This window comes from Syngnathus typhle, linkage group LG4 (assembly GCF_033458585.1).
Source record: "Syngnathus typhle isolate RoL2023-S1 ecotype Sweden linkage group LG4, RoL_Styp_1.0, whole genome shotgun sequence".
Taxonomy (NCBI): domain Eukaryota; kingdom Metazoa; phylum Chordata; class Actinopteri; order Syngnathiformes; family Syngnathidae; genus Syngnathus; species Syngnathus typhle.
This window is the reverse complement of record NC_083741.1, coordinates 17,660,643-17,684,838: the sequence shown is the minus strand read 5'-3', so window position 1 is coordinate 17,684,838 and position 24,196 is coordinate 17,660,643. Positions and strand designations below refer to the sequence as shown.

Below are 24,196 nucleotides of genomic sequence, written 5' to 3'. Positions count from 1 at the left end.
TATAATGCTGCCTTCATTACCCAGCCCCACTGCAGCTGGCCATAGACGGAACACTGAAGATGTGGTAGGAGGGAAGCTTGCACAAGAGAAAGGATAGAATTAGTGGGAAGGGTCAAAATGCATACAATGAGTCAATTGTGGAGGCAATAGTAAGGATGAATATGGAGCTTGAAACTAAGTGAGTATAAGAGATGCGAGGGCAAAGGCATAAAAACCTTAGTTGGAAGTTATTGGCGACAGAGTGGGATGAAAAATGTCATTGCCGTAAAATAATATTAAGATTGTCTTGGCTTTATGGCACTGATGAATACAGATGCCGTGAGGGGGGGGTTGCCCAATTTGAAGTCGGGTACAAATACTCAAGAAATAAAAGACCCTTTTGCTTAATTCCCATTTCATAAAAGGTGTTGTGTCAGATATTGAAGGATAGATGATTTTAGCACATTGTTACTTTTGGGATGTTTTTTTTTTTTTTTTTTTTAAATCTTGGAAAAAAATCCAGATCAAAAATTTTTCCCTAATGTTCATTTTCCCAAAAGCAACAGTTTTCGTTAATCGAGCGCTATTCTTCCCTACCTCTCTGCGACCAACTGCATTTTGTTCTCTCTTGAATAGAAATGTTTCTCCAACCCTGAATAAAAAATGTTATATGGTCCTGATGCCTGAAGTGGTGCTAAAATAATAGCGGAAAGAAATGACCAATTCCTTTTTTTTTTTTTTGCAAAGACTTCAGAAGAGGTTTCAATTCCACAGAGACCCAATTTTAGTCCTTGGTGTTCATTAATAGCGTTGCCCATTGCTTGAATTTGAATGATTTGATCAAACATCAAAACTACGCACGGAAATGTTTTACATTTTAGGAGAAGTCAAATGTTTCAGTCATTTCTTGATACTCTTTGCCCTACACTAAAAATCTGTCATCTGCGCCTACATAAATGATTACCTCGCCCTTGGCACCCACTTCCAAAAAGATTTTGCTTCTATCTTTTCAATAACATTTTGATTTATTCTGATACAAAAAAACACAACTTCACTAGCTTTCCATTCTAATAACGTGGTAAGTGTAACAAATAGCGAATGACAAGACAAGAATGAAAGCAAAGCTTCACCTTGCCCACTTGAAATTGGAGCTCATTTTGCGCTCATTGCACTCCAACACATCATCATCAATAATTGTACCAGTGGGTCCATAAATTTCAGTAAATTGACCTCAAAAGACTGCCCTGAAATGTGATCATGGATACCCACTAAAAGGACGGGGCTGTGTTATTTGCTGCCTTGTCATGGGGATGCTAATTTAACAAATTCCTTTAATTAAATGTTAATTCAAATTAAAATCTGCGTAATGCTTCTCGGCAAAGCTGTTCTTATTCACATTGTTAAAAACAACTTTTAATAATTATTTAGAATTCCAAATGCTTTGATGTGACCTCAGAAATGTGCTCAAAATAAAACAGTTTTACATACAAATCTAAAAGTGGCAATTGGTGATGGTATGATTGATATTATATTTTATAAACGCAGAGTAAAATGTTTTGCCATGTGTTGTCTGTGATGTAATCACCACAGGAAACCAACCAGAAAAAAATTGATGTATTTTATATTTCCCTAACCTCGAATATGGCAGCGTGCGTCATAATGGGTAAAAATAACAAATAAATGAATAACTGGATTGAACAGGTGGTCTCAACTTCCACTTCTTTGGCTTGCGCAAATTATAGTTCACCGTGTTCAATTACAGTACTCAGCATCGCGCGCTTCCTGGAAAGCTCAACAGAAAAAAAACATAATATACCTTATATAAAACTATCCCAAAAGTAACTTTGCAGCATCTCACAAAGTTTCTTCAACCATTTTTTTTTCTTCACATGTCACATTATGGACTTTGCATAAAATTGATGTATATTAATCTACACAATTATAAACATTGCACTTCAGCATAGTTTTACATAATAGAATAAAATGCCGATTATTCTGGTCAACTGCTATTAATTCAGAACCCATGGCATACATTTTTCACTGAGTGCTGGCCTAATATATTTGTTAAGCACTGTATATCACATACATTTTTTTTTTCTTTCTAGACATTTGGTGTGAACGTCAAGCCTGCACTTAAATATGCATGAGACACAGATAAACTGCCATCTGAAAGAAATCCACATACTGTAACTCTTGACCATAAAAAATATTGAAAAATTGAGGGATGGTATTTGTAACCTCACATAAGAACGGTGATCATTTTTCAACCAGCCTTCAAGGTGGTTCTATTCAGGGATCTCGTTTACCTGTCGGTTGAGGGAAGCGCCTCTGGCTAAAGCCAAACTCTGGCTGGATTTTTACTTTCTTTACCTAGATTTGCCACCTCTGATAATCAATATCATTGCACTGCTTTTCATATTACACTACGTACTCTGAAAATCTTATGTAATTGTTGTTAACCTAGTGATTTTGGGCATCATAGTTTGCAGAACTTTGCAGATTTCTATGCAGGACGTTTTTCTCGCATCATTATGAATTTATTTATTTAATTCTTAAATACATGTAATATATTACTCTCTGCGATATTGTAAAGCACTCTCTCTCTCTTCCAAGTGTGGTAGCTTCTCGTGCTTATATATTAACATGCACATCCACAAAATGTCATGTAAACCGATGTCACATGTTATCAGCACATACAATCATGGCGCATGAACACTCAAGATTCTAGTGACAGGAACATAGTTGTAGACTCTTCCATATGTGCGGGCATGCATGCGTAAAAGACATTTAAAGCCATCTTATCAAACTGACACATCGCATTATTTCTACTTCTGTTAATTGTTTCTTAACAAATAATAGTGATACCATTTTTTCGAGGGTTTTCACTCCATTTCGAAATGACCTGCTCTGTGACTTTTAAAGGTGACATCCCTCAAGGTTTACCTCTAGGGCCCTTTGTATTTCCTCACTTATCTGTTTGCTCTGTCTTCTTGCGTTGCTATTGCTCTTATTTGTCACTGCACTGACATTAAGTCTTCTCTTTTTAACCGTTATCTGTTTTTTGTGTACTGTTGTTCATGACTTAATTGTGGAGTATATCGGAGCAATGTCATTTGAATGGTTTGTTTAGTGAACAGTTTTTCAGATCTTCATCATCAGATTGCCATTAACTGAACACTCAAAATAATCCCTAAGGGACCGAAATCCATTTATTTTCTTCCAAATCCTATTTTTCTATAAATTAAGTGGTCTGAAAGAGCAACTTCCACATAATATGATTTTGACGCCTCCAATTTTTTAATTGCATCTATTTGATATAACTACTGCCTGAAATGTTGATATATGGCACCATGTTGTCAAAGCGTACATATTAATTGTCATATTAAGCATATGCCTGGGACGCAATGGCACACTGATTGTGATTTATGCTCTTCATCGCCATCTGTTCATCCATCTGTCTGTCTGACAACACAAACTATGAAACTTCTCCACGTGCATATAATGTCTAGACCATTCAAATTTATTTTTAATATGCAAGACGACCACCTAAGTAAAAATCTATTGTATTTTTTTTTTATATTTATTTTGAAAGTATAAAACACTTATTACAATCCATAGAGCACATACCGCCCAACATTTTCACCCATGAGTTAATTCAACATTGCAAATGAATACACCTAATAGACGGAGGTGTTTACCTTTAGCACCTTATGTCACGCTCTATTGAGGAAATGACACTGAGCTAATTACAAGTGTGACTGCAAAAGCTGTTAACACACTGCTCACACACAGCCTGTCAGGCATTAATCACCACTGTTCAATATACAAAGGTGATGTACCACAGGCTTCGCTTAATACATGCGGTCTGTCAATGTTGTCAGAAAATAGATGTTCGTTTAAATGGTGGAAAAGCATTGTGTCATATCAAATTAGTTCTTTTGGGTTCAGTGTAAATTGTGGCTCATTTGGTTAATGTTGCGCTCTTCTTAGTACCGGAAATACAAAAAATCGGGGGTGCTAAAGTTGACTCATTATGGATAATGTGGCATGGCTTGCACCTCTTGGCAAGTCAGTTGGCTGACCAATGTGAAGAATAAAAAGCAAAAGTGGAGTAGGCACATAAAAATGGCCAGTTCCCACTAAAGTGGTTATTGGGATGCTTTTAGTATTGGTTGCTAAGGTATTTTCATGTTGGTTGCTATTGACAATACAGAGAAAGAAAAAGAAAAAAATAGGATGTTATTTAAGTAAAAACCTGCCCAATTGGAGGGGGGAATCCAAGGCCAGTGGGATTTCCAGCACAATATAATCAGAGTCTGAAACAAGTGAGATGATTTGTTTCTTTTGTATGTATGAAAAGCACTGGTGAGCATTTTTATTTGATTTCAAAATCAGACCCTGATTTAACATCTTTATGACGACAAGAAGTCATGCTGAAGGCAAAAATAAATCGATGATGCATACTTGTCAAACTGCCAGAAATTCCTGGGAGGAAAGTTTCCAGCGCACTCTGAAGGACACAAACTAAACTAATAAAGCAAAGTCATTTCTTTAGTAAATAAATACGTGCCTTAGCTGAACAGTTAAAAATTAAAACAAAAATACCGCAACCATTTATTTCTCCTTCCAACAGTATTTCAAAAGTAGCATCCCACAAAGGTTTGTATTTGACCTGAGGTGCTTTTATACGTCAACTATTTTGACAGGCGCCCTTACAGAACGCAGGCCACTAAAAAGAAAAACCACAGAGGCTCGAGGACAGAAGGCCACCCCCGAAGAAAGCACTCACATCTATTTGATAAGACAAAGTGCAGAGAGCTCAGGTAAAGAAAAGCACGATAAGCCCGTGATCATTACACAGATGCATTCCGACAGCCGGTTCATTAAAAGACCATTTGAGTCCAGACAATTGTTTCTGCATGCGTGCTCCATTTACAGTGCTACACATCATGAGTGCTTTTATACTACCAGGTATTTTTCACATCCTGCAATTTCCTTTAAGGCTTTTAATGCGCTTCATCCAATCTCTGGCTAGGTTCCATTTAATCTTTGCGCTCACAATAAACACTTTAAATCGAATACATTTGTTTATTAGCATTGTTCGGAATAATTGCAACAAAATCAAGTTAACGGAAATGTGAGGCACTATGGTGTCCCTTTGTCCGGAGCAACAATTTAAACGAAAAAAAAATATGTTCAAAAGTAAGTGAGCCCTGGTGTTTTTTACTTTTAATCAAAACACAAAAGTCGAAGAAGCGTTATTAAAACTCAAGAAAACATAATATAGTCCTTTGGAATAAATGTAGTGATTTTAACACAGTACGCACGTTTATTCATATTCTCATGAAGCAGATAAAGCAACGAGACATTAAAGATGAATGTCACGCGAGAAGGAAATGCCTCGCCAGACGTTTTATCCGACTGAGCTTAAATATCAAAGATGAATTTAATCAAAAACAGATGTATTCATGAGGAAAAGGACAATAGCTGGCGTACCTTTTCATATCGAGCGCCTAGCCATATCTATGGAATACATTTTTGCTTGCTTGAGTTAGAAAAACTAGGACAAAAAGTGACAATACAGGACTAAATTAAACTTGATAGAAAGAGTGACATATTCCCTCCTTACAATATCTTTCTTTGACGCCAGGTCCATATCGATGAGCTGATATAACCATGTCAGTCTAAACTGAGCTGTAAAATCCTCTTTCTTAATTGAAACCTAAGCAAGTCTATAAACAAAATGCGGTCATCCAATATAAGTGATTGCAAATTAAATCCACGTTAGTGTTCTGTCACGTTAATTTCCAACAGAGTTGACAATGGCATGATAATCTGTCAGCCATGAAGGTGAAAATTACCACAGTTCTGCTCATCTTCTACCCACTCTGCAGTTATATCATTTGCGAGTATGTCGTGTATTTTCCATTTAGTCTGATCATTCAATTAGCATATTTGAGCAGAGGTGAAACGAATGCTGTCAGGAGTGATGAAAAAATGACAATACAATTGAGAGATGAAGAAAACAAAGAACCTGGCTAATTTACTACTTCAGCTACACACACACATATATATATCCATCCATCCATTTTCTGTACCGCTTAGTCCCCACGGGGCTCGCGGGCGTGCTGGAGCCTATCCCAGCCGTCATCGGGCAGTAGGCGGGAGACACCCTGAACCGGTTGCCAGCCAATCGCAGGGCACACAGAGACAAACAACCATACGCACTCGCACTCGCACCTAGGGACAATTTGGAGTGCTCAATCGGCCTACCAAGCATGTTTTCGGGATGTGGGAGGAAACCGGAGTGCCCGGGGAAAACCCACGCGGGCCCGGGGAGAACATGCAAACTCCACACAGGGAGGGCCGGAGGTGGAATCGAACCCGCACCCTCCTAACTGTGAGGCGGACGTGCTACCCGTTTTCCAGCTTTTGTGATTTTGTAAATATGTAAATCAGTGGCTTGATCGTTAATCTAAACTATCTAGCTCGAAGTTCATCATGACAGGCAGCTGAATCTCTCAACCGAACATAACATTAATACAGTACCTCGGACTTTATGTTTTTTAAAGTCTAGACATTATGTGCTGTATATAGAAATCCGTCCTCAACATGAGTTTTTTGTTGTTGTTGTTCCCTTATGTTGTATACGCAAGTCACGTATGGAACATTGATTCCCCTTTATGTCGATGTTACAAACCATAAAACAGGAGTTTTGCTATCCTTGGCAATAGCTGTGCGGTTGTTTATTCACACTTTGTGATGCTGCACACCTTCTGGCCAAAACACAGCAGTGCGTGCTCGTGTGAAAAGCCCCGGGACGTTTGCACATTACCAACAGTATCGCACCCAATGTAGCATCAAGACATTTTCCCCTGATGGAGAAAACAGTGACATGGGAATGAATTTACATTTTGGTCACACACTTGAACTCGAATCTGTCTTTCGAATAGGCCATCCTTGTCACGCTTGTACGCCGTTTCATCGGTACAACCAAAGACGAAGAATAGTTATAAAATACACAAGTTATAAAATACACACAAATACACTAAGGTACACTATTGGGTTAATTCCTTAATTAAGAATACAAACGCATTATGTTTGAAGATAGTGGCCCTGTGGCAATTAATTGCAACCCTAAAAAGTATTTTTGTAAACTAATCTTTACTTTTTCATGTGTATATACAGTATGACCTCTCCTATATGACAACTAGGTAGACAGCAGCAGCCATCAAGCCAATCCTAAGCAGACTCGTCACAGGAAGAACATTTAAATGAAGAGACACAAGTAATGATTTAAAATGACAAAATATACAAATAAACAAAGCTCACTGGAACAATTGCACAATAATCTGTTAAAACACAAAGCAGGGGCACTGAACTGTAAGTATTTAATCCTTAACAAGACACAGATGAGCCTCAATATTAATAAGTTAAAACTGGCACAGAAGTGTCCAACAAAGTACCATTAAAAAGATGAAAAACAGGAGACGAGGCATTTTGCAACGCACACAAATCACTTTGTAAAGTGCAAACTGAGGAAAATCAATCGAACCTCGAATAAAACATTGCACAAAGAGCAAGAGGACGATTCACCGCTTCAAAGAACAAGTTAAAAAACAAATCAGAAAACAGGACTGAGATGAAGAGCAATGGGAAGTGAGCTTCCGTGCGTCTTGGAACAATGAATCACCTTTTTAACTTCTAATCTGTCAAAAGGTCACACTATCTTTCCAGAGGTTCTTCCATTTCTCACACAAAAAAGTTTTCCTGCTTCGTGTCAGTTTGTGTTCTTCATGCTCCAGCTAGGGCATGTCCAAAGGCCCGGCGGAGAAGATACAAGCGTCACAAGCTAGCCCTCGTGGGTTTCAGCCTCCTTGCATGCGTCCTCTCAAGCATACGAGTTGTGAGGACAAGCCAGGTGTGGAGTCATGCCAAGGTTACAAAAACTCACTGAAGTATGTTTACACAATCATGTGGAAGGTTTGCGGGATTTTTCTCTTTTGGTTTTTTTACAGCGCTACCTTGACTTTGATTTTATTCGTTCCGTGACAAAGATTGTCTGTTTACCCATATAGTCTAACAATGTTTCTCATTAAAATAAATTCAAACACCATTAATTTGTTGCAACCCAACCACCCCCCCAAAAACATAACTATTTGTTGTTTTTAGGTGGGCGTGACCTAGTGAGTGACCTCAGGAGACTCCAGCTTCAGTTGGCCATTTTCAATGTGTTTTGCTTTTCCACATATTGCAAAAAAAAAAAACACTGATGACTCAAAACTCCACAAATATAGACATTGGGTGCATTTGTAAATCAAGGTTACCACTCAGCGGAAAAAAAATACAACAGTTAAGGCAAAATGTCTCTTCAATAAGACGACAAGAGAAAAAGAAATGCAAAATCTGAGTCAGACCTTTTTCTTTTTGTACCACAAAAGGAGTACATCAGGTCCCACTTGAATAAGCATCATCAAGTTTAATGACCGCATGGGAACAACCAAGACTGCACAAATGAAAATTGTGCATGATAATTAATGTCAAAGATCGGTTTCATGAATAAAAAAAAACAGTTTATCTAATCATGACCAATGAATCACCATGATAAAAGCGAGCGACCATACTGACTTTTACCATCCAATTTCCCAGTGAACTATCAACAGGTTGCTAAGAACCACAAGCTGTTATTCTACATGACTATCACCATCCAGCAAGTTCTGGCACAAATCATTAAGTTTGTGTCAAAATTGTCAATTTTCCTACTAGCGGATCCACTTCGATCAACACCTTATATCCTCGCTCCTGATCGTTTACTCAAGCATCGTATGTCGTATTTCTTCGTTGAGTGAGCTGTCGTCATATTCAATGTCATGCAGATGATATCCAATTAAAACTCTCTACATGACTAGATAACATGTCTGAATTGACGGCAATAAATAGAAGCTCGCTAAGGAGGCATTTGGGACATATCATCAGCTTCATCAACGCTGTCATAAGTCAGTCATGCGACATAATGGGAATCCATTTTGTCATCATCACTATTAATGACTGTATTCAAAAGCATTGCCCCGTGGAGACTGCCACTTACCTGGTGCTGTCCGGAGAAGAATAGCCAGCGGAGGACATCAACCCTTCATCTGCCCTTCCCCCATATAATTATATAATATTTCTCTGTTCACACAAAATATGTATCATTGGTTGGGTCTCTGAACCAAGTCCATCCCATCAGTAGAGGCTACTTGTAGTTAACCCTCGCCTGCACACTGCCCCACTGTCTCAGTCGTTAGGGTTCCAGGTCATCGGTCATCTGGTTGATAAGGGTGAGTCTATGTGATGGGGCCCTAAAAAGAACTAGGGAGAGTGTTTGCAGTTGGGGGTTGAAGTGAGGTGACGGAAGTTTTTATGCATGGGACTGGCAGACGAAATACGATTGATCTCATTTTTTTGGACTAAACTAGTGATTGAGCATAGCGTGAGATTAATAAATGTTAGATTGGTGACAAAAAGGACAAATGTGACAAACCTTCTGAAAACGACTGATTGTTTTAGCTTCGAGTATGTTCCCTCTCGGACGACTGCACTCAGGCAGTATTTTTTTCCAGTCTTGAATTTCTCAGCTCATTTTTCCTCTTTTCTTTTGTAGTTCCATCTGCCATTCAGTCTGCTTCCAACCTTTCAAAATCCAAGTACATTTTTCATCTTGTGTGAAGGCTATAGAGATTTTAACTGAGTGTGTGAAATTGTGTTGTAGCTCAGTTCCTTGGGAAAAAACGTGACATTGGAATGAGATGACAATATGACGTCTATTTTATTTGTAGATGACAATTTCCATAATTTGCCCTCCACCTGTTTTTTTTTGTATTAACTGCTCTTAATGCCATTGAAAGTGTCTTTTATGTGAGTTCTCTGAATCACTGGCAGCAGTCTCTTCTGATATCTCTACTATTAACCTGGCAGCCATTGCTAATTGTTACATCGCTTTAGCTCCACCGCCAAGTAGGAAATGGCTCGCTAGAATTGCTCCTGAACCCTGCGTTTGGGGGATGGGTAATTGAACAAGCTTTGGCCGTCAGAGCTGGTTAGCCTCACAGAAGTCCCGTTGCCTATACGCCGACGATACAAGCCGGCAGACACCCCAGCAATTACCAGCTCCCCAGTTGAGGGGTGCCATGGGGAGAGGCACGGAAAGAGGGGGCCCTCATTAAGGTAAGGGGAGTGGATGAAGGATAAATCTGTGTGTGTGTGGCTGGGTGAGCGTGCGAAGGTTAAATTGTTTGGTTTAAGAGGTTTGAGGGTCTGTGAAATGCTATTGAGGACTGCGCACACAACAGGACTGAAGGCAAGATGAATTTAGTAAATGTACTACACGGAATTGATTTTTTTTTTTTGTCTTATAAGCCCTTGGAAAATCAGGCTTTAAAATGGCCATTTAAAGGATTGGATCAATGATGGAAGGAACTGTTTGGGGCAACGTATGCCTGGAGTGAATTAATAAGGATTTTAAGCCTGCTGGGAAATAAGCATGCAAGTGGAGATACGAGTGTGTGGGACTGCTCGTTGTTGTGTGTGAAAGGGTGTACGGCAAATGGCCATGACCTGGCTCCTGGCTCACGGGGACAGTGGGGCAGTGACACAAGCAACAGCAGCATGGGGCCCCTATGACACGACAAGGCTTCTCAGTGGTCACATGTTAGCATGAATTTAGAATGTTCTCATTTTGCCATTTGACGGGTTTAATGACCATCACCAGAGAACATAGCTTAGAACATTGATGTCAAACTCAAGGTACGGGGGCCAGATACGGCCCGCCACATCATTTTATGTGGCCCCCAAAGAAATATTTTGTATCAACTTTATGACATTATTACAATTACACATGTTCTTCACTTTTTAAATATAGATATTGCTAGCAATTTCATATTACCGTTCATCTTTTTAAACTGTTTGAACAGTTTTAACTAGTCTCTGATTTCAAAACTAGTTATTAATCAGTTTGTTGGGTAGCCTATACTGCATTGACAGTCTTAATGCCCCTCCGAAGGAAATTATGACTACAAAGCGGCCCGTGACAAAAACAAGTTTGACACCCCTGGTCTTTTGTGGTGATTTTATCACGTATTACAGTAATATGATCTCATGTTATCTAACCATTTATGATCTAAGAGAGCTGTCAGAACTTAAAAATGAGCTTGTCCACTAAAGACACACAATGAATATTAAAAAAAAAGTCTCCAGCCTATTAAAGCTCATCCAAACCATTTGGTACATACAGTACAGTATTGCCCTCAACTTGTATTGAAATAATTCTCACTATAAGTCTTTCTTCTTTCTTTCTCCCCCATTTGTTAGCACTACGTCTATAACCAGGATGTGGCTAGTGTCACTCTGGGAAATTACTCGTCTCGTAATTATTAGTGTCTGGGCAGAAGGAGATGTTTTATTGTAAAAGATTGCACCTTTCAAACAATAAAAGTCTGACTTACTGTAATAGACTGCAGTTCAAATTACTTTTCAAAGAAGAACTTTCTTTTCAATAAGAATTGACTGCAGCAGGCACTTTTAAGTCTAATGGCTTGGAACATTTTGAGTGATGAGAGTGACCAGAGAAGCATTGGGTTAGGGAGCCCGTACTACTCGGACTAACTGTTGTAAAGCTCTCAGAAAGTCCAGCTGACTTCACTTTTCATCCAGGAGCATCTGAAACCTTTTTCCAGGGGGGATTAAATCCAATTGAAGGACCACGCACCTGCATTATCTTTCACTTTACTAGCATGTATATATATATTTTTTAATTTTGTTGCATCTTCTTATCTTCACTCCCAGATACCAAAGTTCTACTTACTCGATGAATCTGCCCTTCAATGCGCGCTGTGCTTTTCATCCCCTCTACCGTAAGTCATCAGATACTCCTGGAAGCCATTCCCACCTGAAATCTCCTCAATCTGTCTTTCATCTCTCTCTTCCCTCAATCGCCCCATCATATCGTCCCTGGCTTCCTTCGTCCGTGGGAATGGCTCGAGTGAGAGTCAGCTACATGTGGAAGGAGTGCTGCTCCTCCTCATTTACTTACACTGCACATCTACACGGATGGACTTGATGGCAGCCACCCCCACCCCGTTGTCGGCTTTGCAGTAGTAGCGACCCCCCTGCACCCTCTGGATGCCTTCGATGCGCAACGTCTCATTGTAGATGGACGTCTCCTGGAATTTATCGGAGGCGCTGCCGGCTGTCTTCGTCCATCGTACCTGAGGATAAAAATAGATCTGTTTAGGCATTGTCACTCCAACCTGGACGAGATGAGCAGAAAGTCATGTGAACACAATCTAGTGATATAAAAACAGGCGGGATCAATATGAAATTATTAGTTTGTGTGACTTGTAGAGATGGAATCATGGACACAGTGAGTGACACTAGGCACTGCAGCACTTGTGGCGTCCATGACGCTCATCTAGGACCATTCAGCAATGGAGACCAACTCTAAAAGGCTTTTCACGCTCGAATTACACCATGAGGAGAAACGAAGCATTCCTTCCACTAACCCACTGCACAAATATCCACTCAGATACCCAACAGCCTGTAAACTCAGCCTGGGTGACTTTTATTCTTACTGTGTGTTTGTGTGTGCATCCCATTAATCCCTATTAACTCCTCTATCAGTTATCAACCTTCGTGGTTATCAGCCATGTTCTGTTGAGGAGGTCAAAGAGGATAATGGGTAAAAGTCACTGCATGTACAGTGTGTGTGTGTGTATTAGTGTGTGTGTTAAAAAAACTTGCGCCATATGGATTAGTGGATTATCAGGGGCCCATGCAAAAACTGTGTGTCTGTTTATTCAGCTCTGTTTGTAGGAGGGATTTAGATCAGGCACTCTGCCATTGATCCAACTGGTCAAGGTGAGCAATGACCCAAACTGCTTGGCCATGCTTTGCTGACTCCATTTGTCATTTACCCTGAGTGTGCATGTGTGTCACTTTGTGAAAGGCAAAGTGTTAAAGTAAAAAATGAAAATTTTAAATTTGACATACCAAAGTGAGGAGTGTTGTTAACAAGCCGGATGTAAATGAATGAATGGAGAAAAAAAATCAACAAGAATTAAAAAATAAAGTACATGGTAGATGTAGACAATGAGCCGAACGTGTAGTGGAGGTCTTTTGAGTTAAAGGGCCTGTGTGTATAGGATCTTTTATGTGTGTATGTGCAAGAAAGAGCAGGAATCAAAAAGCGTGCTCGACTGTATAGTATCTAAAAAACGCAGCTGTCAACTGTGTGACGGGCAGAGAAAAAGTTCCTTCACTGGGGAGGTGGCTGAATTGAAAATACAGCCGAGTGGTAAGGTGATAATGTGAATAAAAGAGATCTTGAAGGTGATGCAGATGACAGGCAGCCGAGAGGGGAGATTTTGTCAGCCTGTGACACCGGCAGCTGAATGCCATCACCTGCATGTGCGCTCCTTACTTGCTTTCTTCAGTGTGTGTGTGTGTGTGTGTGTGTAAGTCTCTTGAGGATGGAGCCGTGTGAATATCTTCCAATGCTCCCCCCCCCCCCTTCATCTCTTCAATGTCTGGCAGCTTCTTTCTTCCAAAGTCTTCTTTTACAGCAAAGTCCAACTCTCAATTTGTATTAGATCTTGACTTGAAATACATTTCATTTGAATGCCGCACATCCCGATAGACAACCACATTTACATTTGTTGAGAGCCTCCCTTTTTTTTCCTTTTAGGGTGTCATGTGCAGTTCCCCTGGGAAATGACTCGACATAAAATGCAGTTTGAGTTCAGCTGTGTCATGCTGTCACTTGTAGATATGTTTCAATTTCAAAAGAGGAACATCAGATGCTGCGGAAATGAGGAAATACTTTTTGTAGTACAACATTTGGATGACAGTCTGAATTAAGACATCTTTGCTTCATTCTGTTCATTTTGGCAGCTACTTTACCACAACAACCCGCGTCCTCATAAAAACGTCCACTTCCAGGCCCGGAAGAACCTCACTCTGCTGGAGCAACATCCTGACACACCCAACCTGGCTCTGTGTGATTTTTTATTTTCCCTTAATTCAAGGCGAAGATAAAGATAGTGTGAGGAATCCATTCTGGACTTCTGCGAAAACAGTAGTGTCAGTATTCGATTTCTTTGTGAGGGTTTGACTGTTTTTATGGGAAGGTGGCTCCATTATGGCCACAATCAGAGTGCGCTTATAAGAAATACATTAAAGTAGCAGGCATGTAAAATTCCCATTAGCGGTCATATTTTGTGCGGTCATTACTGGCAGCACGTTGAATAATGTACATTTGAAGAGCAACCATAATATTTCACATGATGCATCGTGGGCTGACTTTATATGCGCTAGTATTTTAACTGACAATATAGCTTGTAAGATATAAAATCAATATTTTTTTTCTTCACTTTATTGTCAAGGTCTGATACGTGAACATATCATGCACATTCATGATTTATCACAGTCCTCGAGTAGACACAGTTTTAAAGATGTCCGTTTATTCCGGGTAGCTCTTATAAACTATGGATTATAATTGCTTGATGTTGAACAAAGAATGCCACAGTGGCCCATACATCTTTATTTTTTGCTGTATGTGGCCTTTGGAGTAAAAAGTTTGGACACCCCTAGTCTCCGTATAAGTATGGCTTCTCATATTTCATTTTTTTCGTCTGTATTAGCCTCTGGAACATACCTTTTATCATCTTTAGATGTCTGTCTCAATCTCTGAATCCTTGTGACATTCTGTCCTTACATGTAAAAATATCTTTCGGGCCATGCTCCGAAAAACACACACACACGCACAGCTTCTTGCCTGCTGATCTGTCTGAGAGCCGCTCGCTTCTCTCATCAGAGTGACACATCACAACAGGATCCAGCAGATTTCACCCAGCTGCTGTCAGACTTCTTTGGCCCGCTGTCTAAAGTGTAAGCTGTCAGCACAACTAAACAACACCAGAGGCCTAAGCAATGAACTGCATTGACTGGAGTGCAGAAAAGGAAAGCAAACATGGCTTTGACATCACTTGCTAGCTGTCTCAGTGACTTGGAAATTCTCACGCAAAAAGAAGTCGAAAGGACAATTGATGTTTGCTGCAGTGTAGCTGTCGTTAGGGGCTTTCACGTGCTTGTTCAGCTCATTCACTGCCGTGAATGTTTATATTTGTCCGATGGAATCCAGATTTTTACCGCCCTCAACGAATATATTCGTCAAGTATGATTTTCAAAGGGTCGATGTGGAAGAGGGTATTTTATGTAAAACATTTTAAACCACTAATTACCACTAACAAACCCTTGCAACAGATCCATCACTTTTGGATTTGAGTAGAAGGTAAAATTTTGGAGACTCTCAGATCGTCGGCCATAAGGGAAAAAAAACAGTTTGTTGTGTAAACAGAGAGTGTGTCACAATCAGTGTCACAAAAATTGTCAACATTATTTCAAGCCATGCTCGAGTCATCCAGTGATTCAGCGATGGGGTCATAACGGGTCTCTTAGTTGTAGAGATATAATTAAATTTTTATTTGGCCTTCAAAAGGCCTTTCTCAGTCATGTTTTTTTTTTTTTACAGTTTGAGGCATCACAAAACAAAAAAAGATACTGAAATACTGAAATGTTTTTTCCCATTAAAAGGTTGTCACAAAAAAGTGTATTTTGGGAACATAAAATTGTTAAGGCTCAAAGTTACAAAACAGCCATCAGACAGGAAATTTCCCAGACACATCAACTAAAAAATTCATATTTGCTCCATTACAATGCTGACATGGTCCATGCTTCTATGCAAGGTGTCAAGTCAAGGCTATATCCACAAAGTCAAAGGGGTCCACAGGGGTCGAAAGGCTTAAACATCATTTAATCGGATTAGATACTGTATTTACATATCTGACAGCTTAATTAAAAGTCGATAATCTAGCAAATAATTGCTATCCAGATCAAATAATGGATCAAAACCAGGATCAAAAAGCAAATTCACAGCTGACCAGTCGATTCCTTATCTTAATGTGGATCCAATTTCCAGTTTGACTGGTTGTTTTTTTTTGGAATGATCCCTGTCGACTTTTCATGCATATGTTCAGTGTTATGTAACATTTGAAATTAAGCAATGTGAGACTTGAATCTGTTCCTTGTCTGACATCTTTCAAAGTACCAGTCAACATTTCATGCATATGTTAGGTGTTATGCAACATTTGAAATTAAGCAATGTGAGACTTGAATCTGTTCCTTGTCTGGCATCTTTCAAAGCACCAGCCCTCAGTAGCACTGTGGTTTCTTTGTGTGTTAAAAAGTTTCTAATCCTTTCTCCTCCCCCTCACTAACCCATGATGAGCTTTGCTATGCTCGTTGTCTACTCCTTTTTATGCATTTGTTGATGTAACGCCAGCGGAGTCAACGATACACTGCTTTATCCATCCAGCTGGCTCACTCACCGTGAATAGGCTTAAGATGGTAATCCTGTTATCAGGGAATACTACTTGGCGCCAGCGCACAACCACACACAGATACAGAAACACACACACACAGAGCCTTAGAAATGCACAGACCGTATAAAAGCACAGAGGCTGCATAATCTTCTCCGAGTGAAGTATGAGAGCGGCAAATGAACACAATCGCAAGTCGTCGAAGATATACTGCAATAAATTGCATTGAATGAACGAAGAGTTGTGGATTCAGCGGATACACGTTCAGGCGGTTGTTGACGAAGATGAGTGACAAAGGAGGGTTCAATTCTCCATGTAAATTCTCAGTGGCGGCGGGTTAGAGTTGAGCGTGGGGTCAGGAGATCTACAAGAGGGAGGTGTGCACCACTGTGGGAGTGGCCAAACTGGACTTCAATCAAGGCCAGTGAAAGTATCTATCTATCTATCTATCTATCTATCTATCTATCTATCTATCTATCTATCTATCTATCTATCTATCTATCTATCTATCTATCTATCTATCTATCTATCTATCTATCTATCTATCTATCTATCTATCTATCTATCTATCTATCTATCTATCTATCTGTTTCTAGAGGATGCTGATTGGTCCAAGATCAGCTTGAACTTTACCATTTATGAAATGATAAATGCATATACTCTCAAATCCATCTTTTAAAGAGAGTAATACAACTTTGCCATGTAGGAGTAGAGGTGGGGCTGCACAGCGCTCAATAAAACTGACTCATTGATATTGAACACGCCTTCCTTCTCTTTAACCTTGTCATACGATATGAATGACTCCATTGGTCATTTCGCCAGAGTAATATGATTCCCAAGCTGTGATAACATTACAGGAAGCAGTGGAATCATCAGGTTTTAAGGATGGTGGAATGTCTTTACAGCGGATTGCCAACTTGAATTAAATTGCAATTATTACGATTTATTGTTACGATTTAATTTTCTTTGTATTTGTAAATATGCCAGATATTTGGATGGATGGATGGATGGATGGATGGATGGATGGATGGATGGATGGATGGATGGATGGATGGATGGATGGATGGATGGATGGATGGATGGATGGGCAGACAAAGTTGACAGCTGGTGAATGCACTTTTTCGACAATGGAGACTTTCTGTAATTTTAAAATGCCGTTCATGTTTGGCCTCAATGTACCACCTACAAAAAAAAGCCAGTTTTTTGTTTTTTTTAACTTTGCAGCATCAACATTCATGACATCTTTATTTTAACCTTAGAGAGAGCCCTCTGTGCAAAGTGTGTTACCACGGTAGCCGACTTTCTTGCATTTGTGGTGATGTCTTTTCACTTAATCATTTATTTTTATTTCTTCAAAATCAACTTCATTTTATTTTTGCCTCTGTGTATCAAGGAGTTAGCGATAGAGTTGCCAAGGCGTTGCAACTCATTCTTTAACACCTTCACCAACACATTTTAAGAAGTTGTGCTCGCTATCTGTCAATTCAACATGAAGTGTGACATTTAAAAAAAAAAAGTATATTTATAAAGTAGATGCAGTGCAAATTTTGTCTTTTAAAATCCCCCTATAATAATAATACAGAGACTGGAAGCTTGAGGAAAATAAATAACTGCATCTCGGCGTTAGAGATCAAAATTGATGGGAAAAAATATATCTGTGTAGAGATTTTGAAGTCAGAATAGTAGAGTTCACAAGGTCTATCGACTAGAATGGCAGCTGGCGTCATATTTGTAACGAATATATTTAATGATCATACTTGGAACAAAGCACATAAGAACAGCATTGGTCACCGAGTTGAAACACATTATTATCTAAACTCCAAGCAAATGTAAAGTTCCTAAAAGAAGACAAACAAGAGGCAGAATTCGTGTAATTGACTGAGGAAAAAAGACTTTGTCCACAAACCTAAATGGGTCCAATTAAGCTCAATAATGGTGAACTCTCACAAATAAATCCCGAGCAATTGTGAACAAGCTTTTTGTGTCCAAAACATGCAGGAGATGTTCCACCTTAGCCAGCTCTTGGAAGCAGAGAACCCTGGCAGATCATTTTTTTCCATTGACGTCACAAATGTATGTTTCCCAGTTCACGAGTTTGAAATAAATCATCTGAGGTCGAACACGCAATGGTGAAGATATTTGGAATTTTCTTTTGCCAGCCCACCTTCTCAACTTGGCTCCTTCCCCCGGCTTATTAGTCCTTTACACTGCGCATGATTCATCACAAGCACTTAAGTCTTTTAAAACTTGTTAATTATAGCTTCGCGTCTGCATAGCCGCTAAGGAGTCAGGTTCAGTTAGGTTCAGATCAATGCATTCTGACCAGGCTTGCATTTCCACTATGGCCTGGTGATAGCTTCCTTTGCTACAAAAATAGCGTGACATCATTGTAACACATCAGCAGGTCATTCACCATTTAATTAAACTAATAGGATAAATGCGACACTATGATGATGTTCTTTTCTAGAAACATGAGAGATGGGGCACAACTTCCTCTACCCAACATAACCCACAGGAGTCGTATTTTTCCCTCAGCTCAATGGACATAGTGCTGCTCCTCTTTGTCTTTGAGCCTTGGCCAACAGGGGGCAGTATAGAACATGGAGCGGGTCGGAATTCTTCAATATTAGCACTTAGTTCCAAAACTTTATTCCTCAGTCTTGTGAAAGCCTCTTTAATGTCAACTGTTATTATCTCCATGCCTCATCATCTCTTTGTCCACCCCAGCATCCAGTCAAAGGTCAAGCTTATGACCTTGTCTGTGTCCAAGTCATGTGGCCACTCAGCAGCCGCGCAGCCTCACGCTGCCACCCGATCAGCCCGCCTTCGTCCTCGCCATCGATCGCCCTCCACTCACCCCTCAAGGACGGAAATCCAAACCCACATTCCAAACCTCCTCTGCCTCGCCACTTCACTCTTTTATGGTTAGCTCCACAGCTCAAGGTTGCAGTGACCAGCAGAACCATGAATAAATAATAAAGTGGCTAGGAATCACTTTCAGAAAAGCCATTTACTGTCCTATTGTGTTCTTGAAGAGGTGATGTGAGTAAGTGTCTCAGTGTGTGTGTGCATGAGTGTGAGGTTGCTGAGTGCGACTAGAACGTTTAGTTAACTAACAGGCCAGAGAGTTGACTTAAGTGATGCAAAAATCACCTCTGTGTTGACCTTGGGTGTTTTTCCTCTTTTTTTCCCCCTACTACAGCATTTCTTCTTTCCTACATGGTTTGTTTTTTCATCACTCTTTCTGGCCATGACCTCTTCGGCAGCTCCGTCTTCCCGTCCTCCATCCATCTCTTTCCACCTCCTGAGATTCATTGGAGCCTGCTGCTTTTCATCTCCCATCTTTCTTTTCCTCCATTCTACCTTACCTTCTGTTGCTTTTTTCTTTGGTTACTTTAGCATCATCAAGTAAGCTTTGCTGCTCCCTTTCAGTCATCAATCTTTCTTGTCTGCCTTTTAACTAATCCGTCATGCCTTTGTTTTTTCCCTTTTCATTCTGTCTTTCTTTTTTGCATTTCACCATCCCTGACATTCTCTTTTTTTTTGTTTCTTTGTTGCCGTCAATGACACTTAAGTGAGCAGTGATGTCATGACTTGATATATTGACTGTTGCAGTTTGCCTCAAGTGAAGCACAGAGAGAAAAGTGAGAGGAACTCTTCTAAAAGAACAAAAGTGGTCCAAAATGTTAAAAAAAAATCCCTCAACCTAATATGGGGAGAGACGGAGAAGAGCATGAGGCAATCAACCGAAGTTTAAAGTAAGATAGTACGTGAAACAAAAAGATGTGAGACCAAAATGAGAAATGATCAGATTGCTCTGTGGGTGAGTTCTCTTTTCAATCCCATCCAGCTCGGGCAAAGGTAAACAATCACCCCTGATAAAGGACTGGACAAATCCTCAATCAGCCTCATTCTGACCCAAGCGGCCTCACCTGCCTAAATGGGAGCCTCCCTCTGAGGGAAGAGTACAAGCAAATAGAAATAGGCATTGATTGAAAAAGCACAAAAAAAGACTCTCAATCAGGACATCTTATGATGGTAAATGAAGCCATTACACAAGGCAATTTGCTATTCTAAAGCCCAAGAATATGGATAAAAGATTCTGGAATGAAATAAAACCACTTATCTAATAAATTAACTACAACGCATGGCCTCTCATCAATAAATGGATTTCAATGTTGTCGGCACAAATTTCTTGGTGTATTGTCTCTCTGATGCCTGCATACAGAGAGAATTATGAGGACGCTCTTGATAAACTGGAATGCAGTCATAAATAATAAAGCAGCCAGAGTAGACTTTGAGCAGCCACAGGCCAATCCAAACTTCTGCTAAAAGGAGGAGAAAAAGACATCACAAGCTCAACTTTATGTAACTTTTGTGCTTGTTGACTGCAAAAATTGTTTTATTCTTTTTCATTTGGTGCATCCTTTCATTGTATTATTTATACAATTTTTGTAAGCTTTCAATGGTTTTAAGATAAATGTTTTTTTCCCCGTTCTTAGATACTTTTTGCACTAAATTGTACAATAAATATTCAAGTCAACTAGCTAGTACACCATTACAAATAATTTGGAAATTGTTTAAGTAGATTAACACAATTTAATGATAGAATTAAGTGCTATTAGTCATTGCACTTTTATCAACTGTTTCGCCTTATCATATTGATGAGGTTGATCAGCACTAGACTCATTCAGTATTTACGGAAAATCCCCTTTGGCCAATAAAAGACTGGAACAAGACTAAAACCTAACAAACAATTACTAATTTCTAAACACTTATGCATTTTTATACTTAGATGTTCCAAGTTATTTCACATCTTCAGCTAAAAATATTTAAAAAAATAAAAAAAAACAATTAATACATGTATTGTATTGCGCTATTGAGAGCAAGTATGAATTGTTTATTTGGGGAAATATTCCATAAGCGACTGTAGCCAGAAGAAGAAAAGGAAAAGAAGAAGAAGTAAGAAGGCAGGGGCTCAGGTGACACGGATCACATGATCAATACAGCTGATGGAGTGCAATGGAAAGGCAGTATGCCCAAAGGGAGACAACGGAGAACGTTGCAGTATGCTTATCCTACACACAACACTGGCGCAGAGGTCAGCACAACTACTCATCACTTCTATTTTACAAGTTTCTTCTCTATAGGCGTTACGCACTATTCTATGTGTTGTAAAATGGATAAAAGTTGTCTTGTGGGTGTCAAGGTGCAACACACTGTATAATGCAAGAGATGGTAATGATCCGTCAAATACTCACTGGAAAAAATGACTATAGAAAAAGTTATATTTACTGCTGATGTGTGTGGAGTCAACTCAAGACTGTGAATTCTACCATGACTTTTTTAGTTCTACTCCAAAAGTTATATATATTTGTAAAAATTCAAAAATATTTGGAAAAGGTCTACTGGCTCCACAAAATAATTAAAAACTGAATTAAAAATATATTACACAACTTGAATATTATTTGATTAATAAAAATAGCATTAAAAATATTTTTGAAAGATGTCAGAATATTTAAAAAAAATAATTTGCTTGATTTCATTTTTTTTGTCCATTTTCTGTACCCTGTGCCAAAGTGATCAAGTGAAGATGTCGTGTTTTCTGGTTCTATATATTCTACAGCAAGTAGTAATACAAAATAGCATATACTATCTAGCTTTGCTTCCCCTCATCACATTTATGACTCCTTTTTGCTCCTTTCCTTGTTCCTCCTGTAATCTTGCATCATTCAATTTCAGCTATATTGCCCCAACCGTCTAATCTTTCCCAGTCGTACGCTTTTTCATCCACGCGTGTGCTTGTTTTCATATTATCATCAAGTATCAGAAATTGCTCTTCGTGACACACGTGTGAAATTAACAAGCTGTTTGCACCTTACTTGGCTTCACGCTGGATTTTACACATTGTGAGAACAAGAAACTAAATGCAGTTATAAAAGCAATAATAAAAACGTCTATTCTTCTCCCCCGTGGTTACAGTACATTAACTCCCGATATTGTTTTATCAGCTTATATGTGGAAAATTTAATCATCCGGTTTCATTTTCGCTACCCCCAAGGTTTCCCTGTCTGGAAACATATCCGTGCATGCATAAACAATGTAAGGCTTGTAGTGATGCGCATATATACCAAAATAAAAAGCTGTCATGATGATGCAGAGCAGTTCTGCACTATTGCGAACAACGACGACAATAATGGTCATATTGTTCAATTCATCCATCATCGAAATTGAGCATTTTCTTTGTAAAGGCAGATTTTTAGTGTGGTGCGAAACTGCAAAATTTATAGTGGCTTACGTATGTACTAAAAAAAACAAAAATAAAGTAGAAAAGTATTAACTGGTTTAAAATACCTTAAGAAGGGAGTAATATCTTTTTTTCTTTTTCAAGCTAGAGTGATATTATATCTTGCAAAGGCCATTGTGTGTTGTATAAAATTGTGGTCAGATTTATTTTCATGTGTTTGAAATCTTATTCAATGAATTGTCCTTATTCATATTTTCCAGAGCAGCCAGATTTCTATCTATGCAGTGACTTCCTGTTCTATGGTTAGCAGCACATTTTTGTTTAAATCTGAAGGATTTTTTATTTTTATTTTTTTTACTTATGAGACATATTTGCTCCAAATCATATAAAATGGATCTTTTGGAGTTCCCCCGCATTACCAAAACCACACTACAATTCTACACAACTGATAGCAAATTTCCTTCCATCTCTCTACACCTCCAAGGAAATAAACCTGTGTGTTTTCCCTTTTTGTTCTCACAATAGTTATTATTCCCGCTCTTCGAAAAGCGAAATAAATCTTACGAAATTGAAGAAAGCAAGAGGGCCTGTAGTGCACGCACTTTGTACATATAAACACAAACAGAAGAAGAACAAGGAGTAAACACGCAAGCACTGTTTTATTTATGTTGATGTGATGCTAGTGGACATGCACCCGTGAGGAACACCTCACGAGCTTTTCTCACCTAACACACACCCACACAAAGCACACAATCCTTCTGTAAACTCCACTCACACGCACACACACACACACACCCTTACAGCCCAGAGTTCACCACAGGACACCAGATGTTTCCAACATCTATTTGCTCTTGGTCTTAATTTGGCCCCCAGAAAAGCAGGTTGTTATTGTTTTCTTCCCCTTTTAACACCAGTGGTTTGTTTGTCACGAGGCAATTTTCACAGATTCTTCACTAAACTTAGTCGACGCGTGTAGCACGCACCGTGGCAGGAGGCGTTTAAACCTGAGGGCAGTTTCTAAAAAAAATAGATAAATCTCACACACTAACATTTTGAAGTCTGTTTGCTCCAGAGAGGGAACACCAAACAAATCTTTTCCAATTAGAATTCCCTTAGGAAAGAAAAGGCTGTGACAAAAATCGGCATTCAAGCAACACTTTTTGGGATGGATTAGAAAGTCATCTGTTGCCGGGGGCAGTGTGTCTGAGGGTGTTAATTGTTGTGTTGCTGAGTCATATATGTGTGAAAGAGTTTCCTGCTTCATCAGAGGATGTTAGTATGACGTACTTTAAAGAGGTCGAGAACATCGCGGTTTTCCGACAAAAAATTCCATCTACCGTAAATTCCGGACTATAAGCCGCGACTTTTTTCCAAAATTTTGAACCCTGCGGTTTATAGTCAGGTGCGGCTTATATAGGGATTTTTTTCGTGATTTTTGTGATGACTTGATCACTTTTATACACTGCGGTATCTTGAAGAAAAAAAAAAAAAAAAAAATACTATTTTGAAACACTACTATGGCTGCTGCTTATTCTGGCTGTGTTGCTTGTGACTATTA

The 24,196-nt window shown here is 39.2% G+C and overlaps 1 protein-coding gene across 5 annotated transcripts in view; it reads right to left on the bottom strand.

Moving 5' to 3' along the window:
• The window catches only part of LOC133153175 (MAM domain-containing glycosylphosphatidylinositol anchor protein 1), a 96,752-nt gene that overhangs the window by 42,695 nt on the left and 29,861 nt on the right, over nt 1-24,196 (bottom strand). For all 5 annotated transcript variants that reach the window (XM_061277269.1, XM_061277272.1, XM_061277268.1 and 2 more), the window contains one exon: nt 12,050-12,224. In XM_061277269.1, the coding sequence (XP_061133253.1) occupies nt 12,050-12,224 (175 nt within the window). The remainder of the gene's footprint in view (nt 1-12,049; nt 12,225-24,196) is intronic.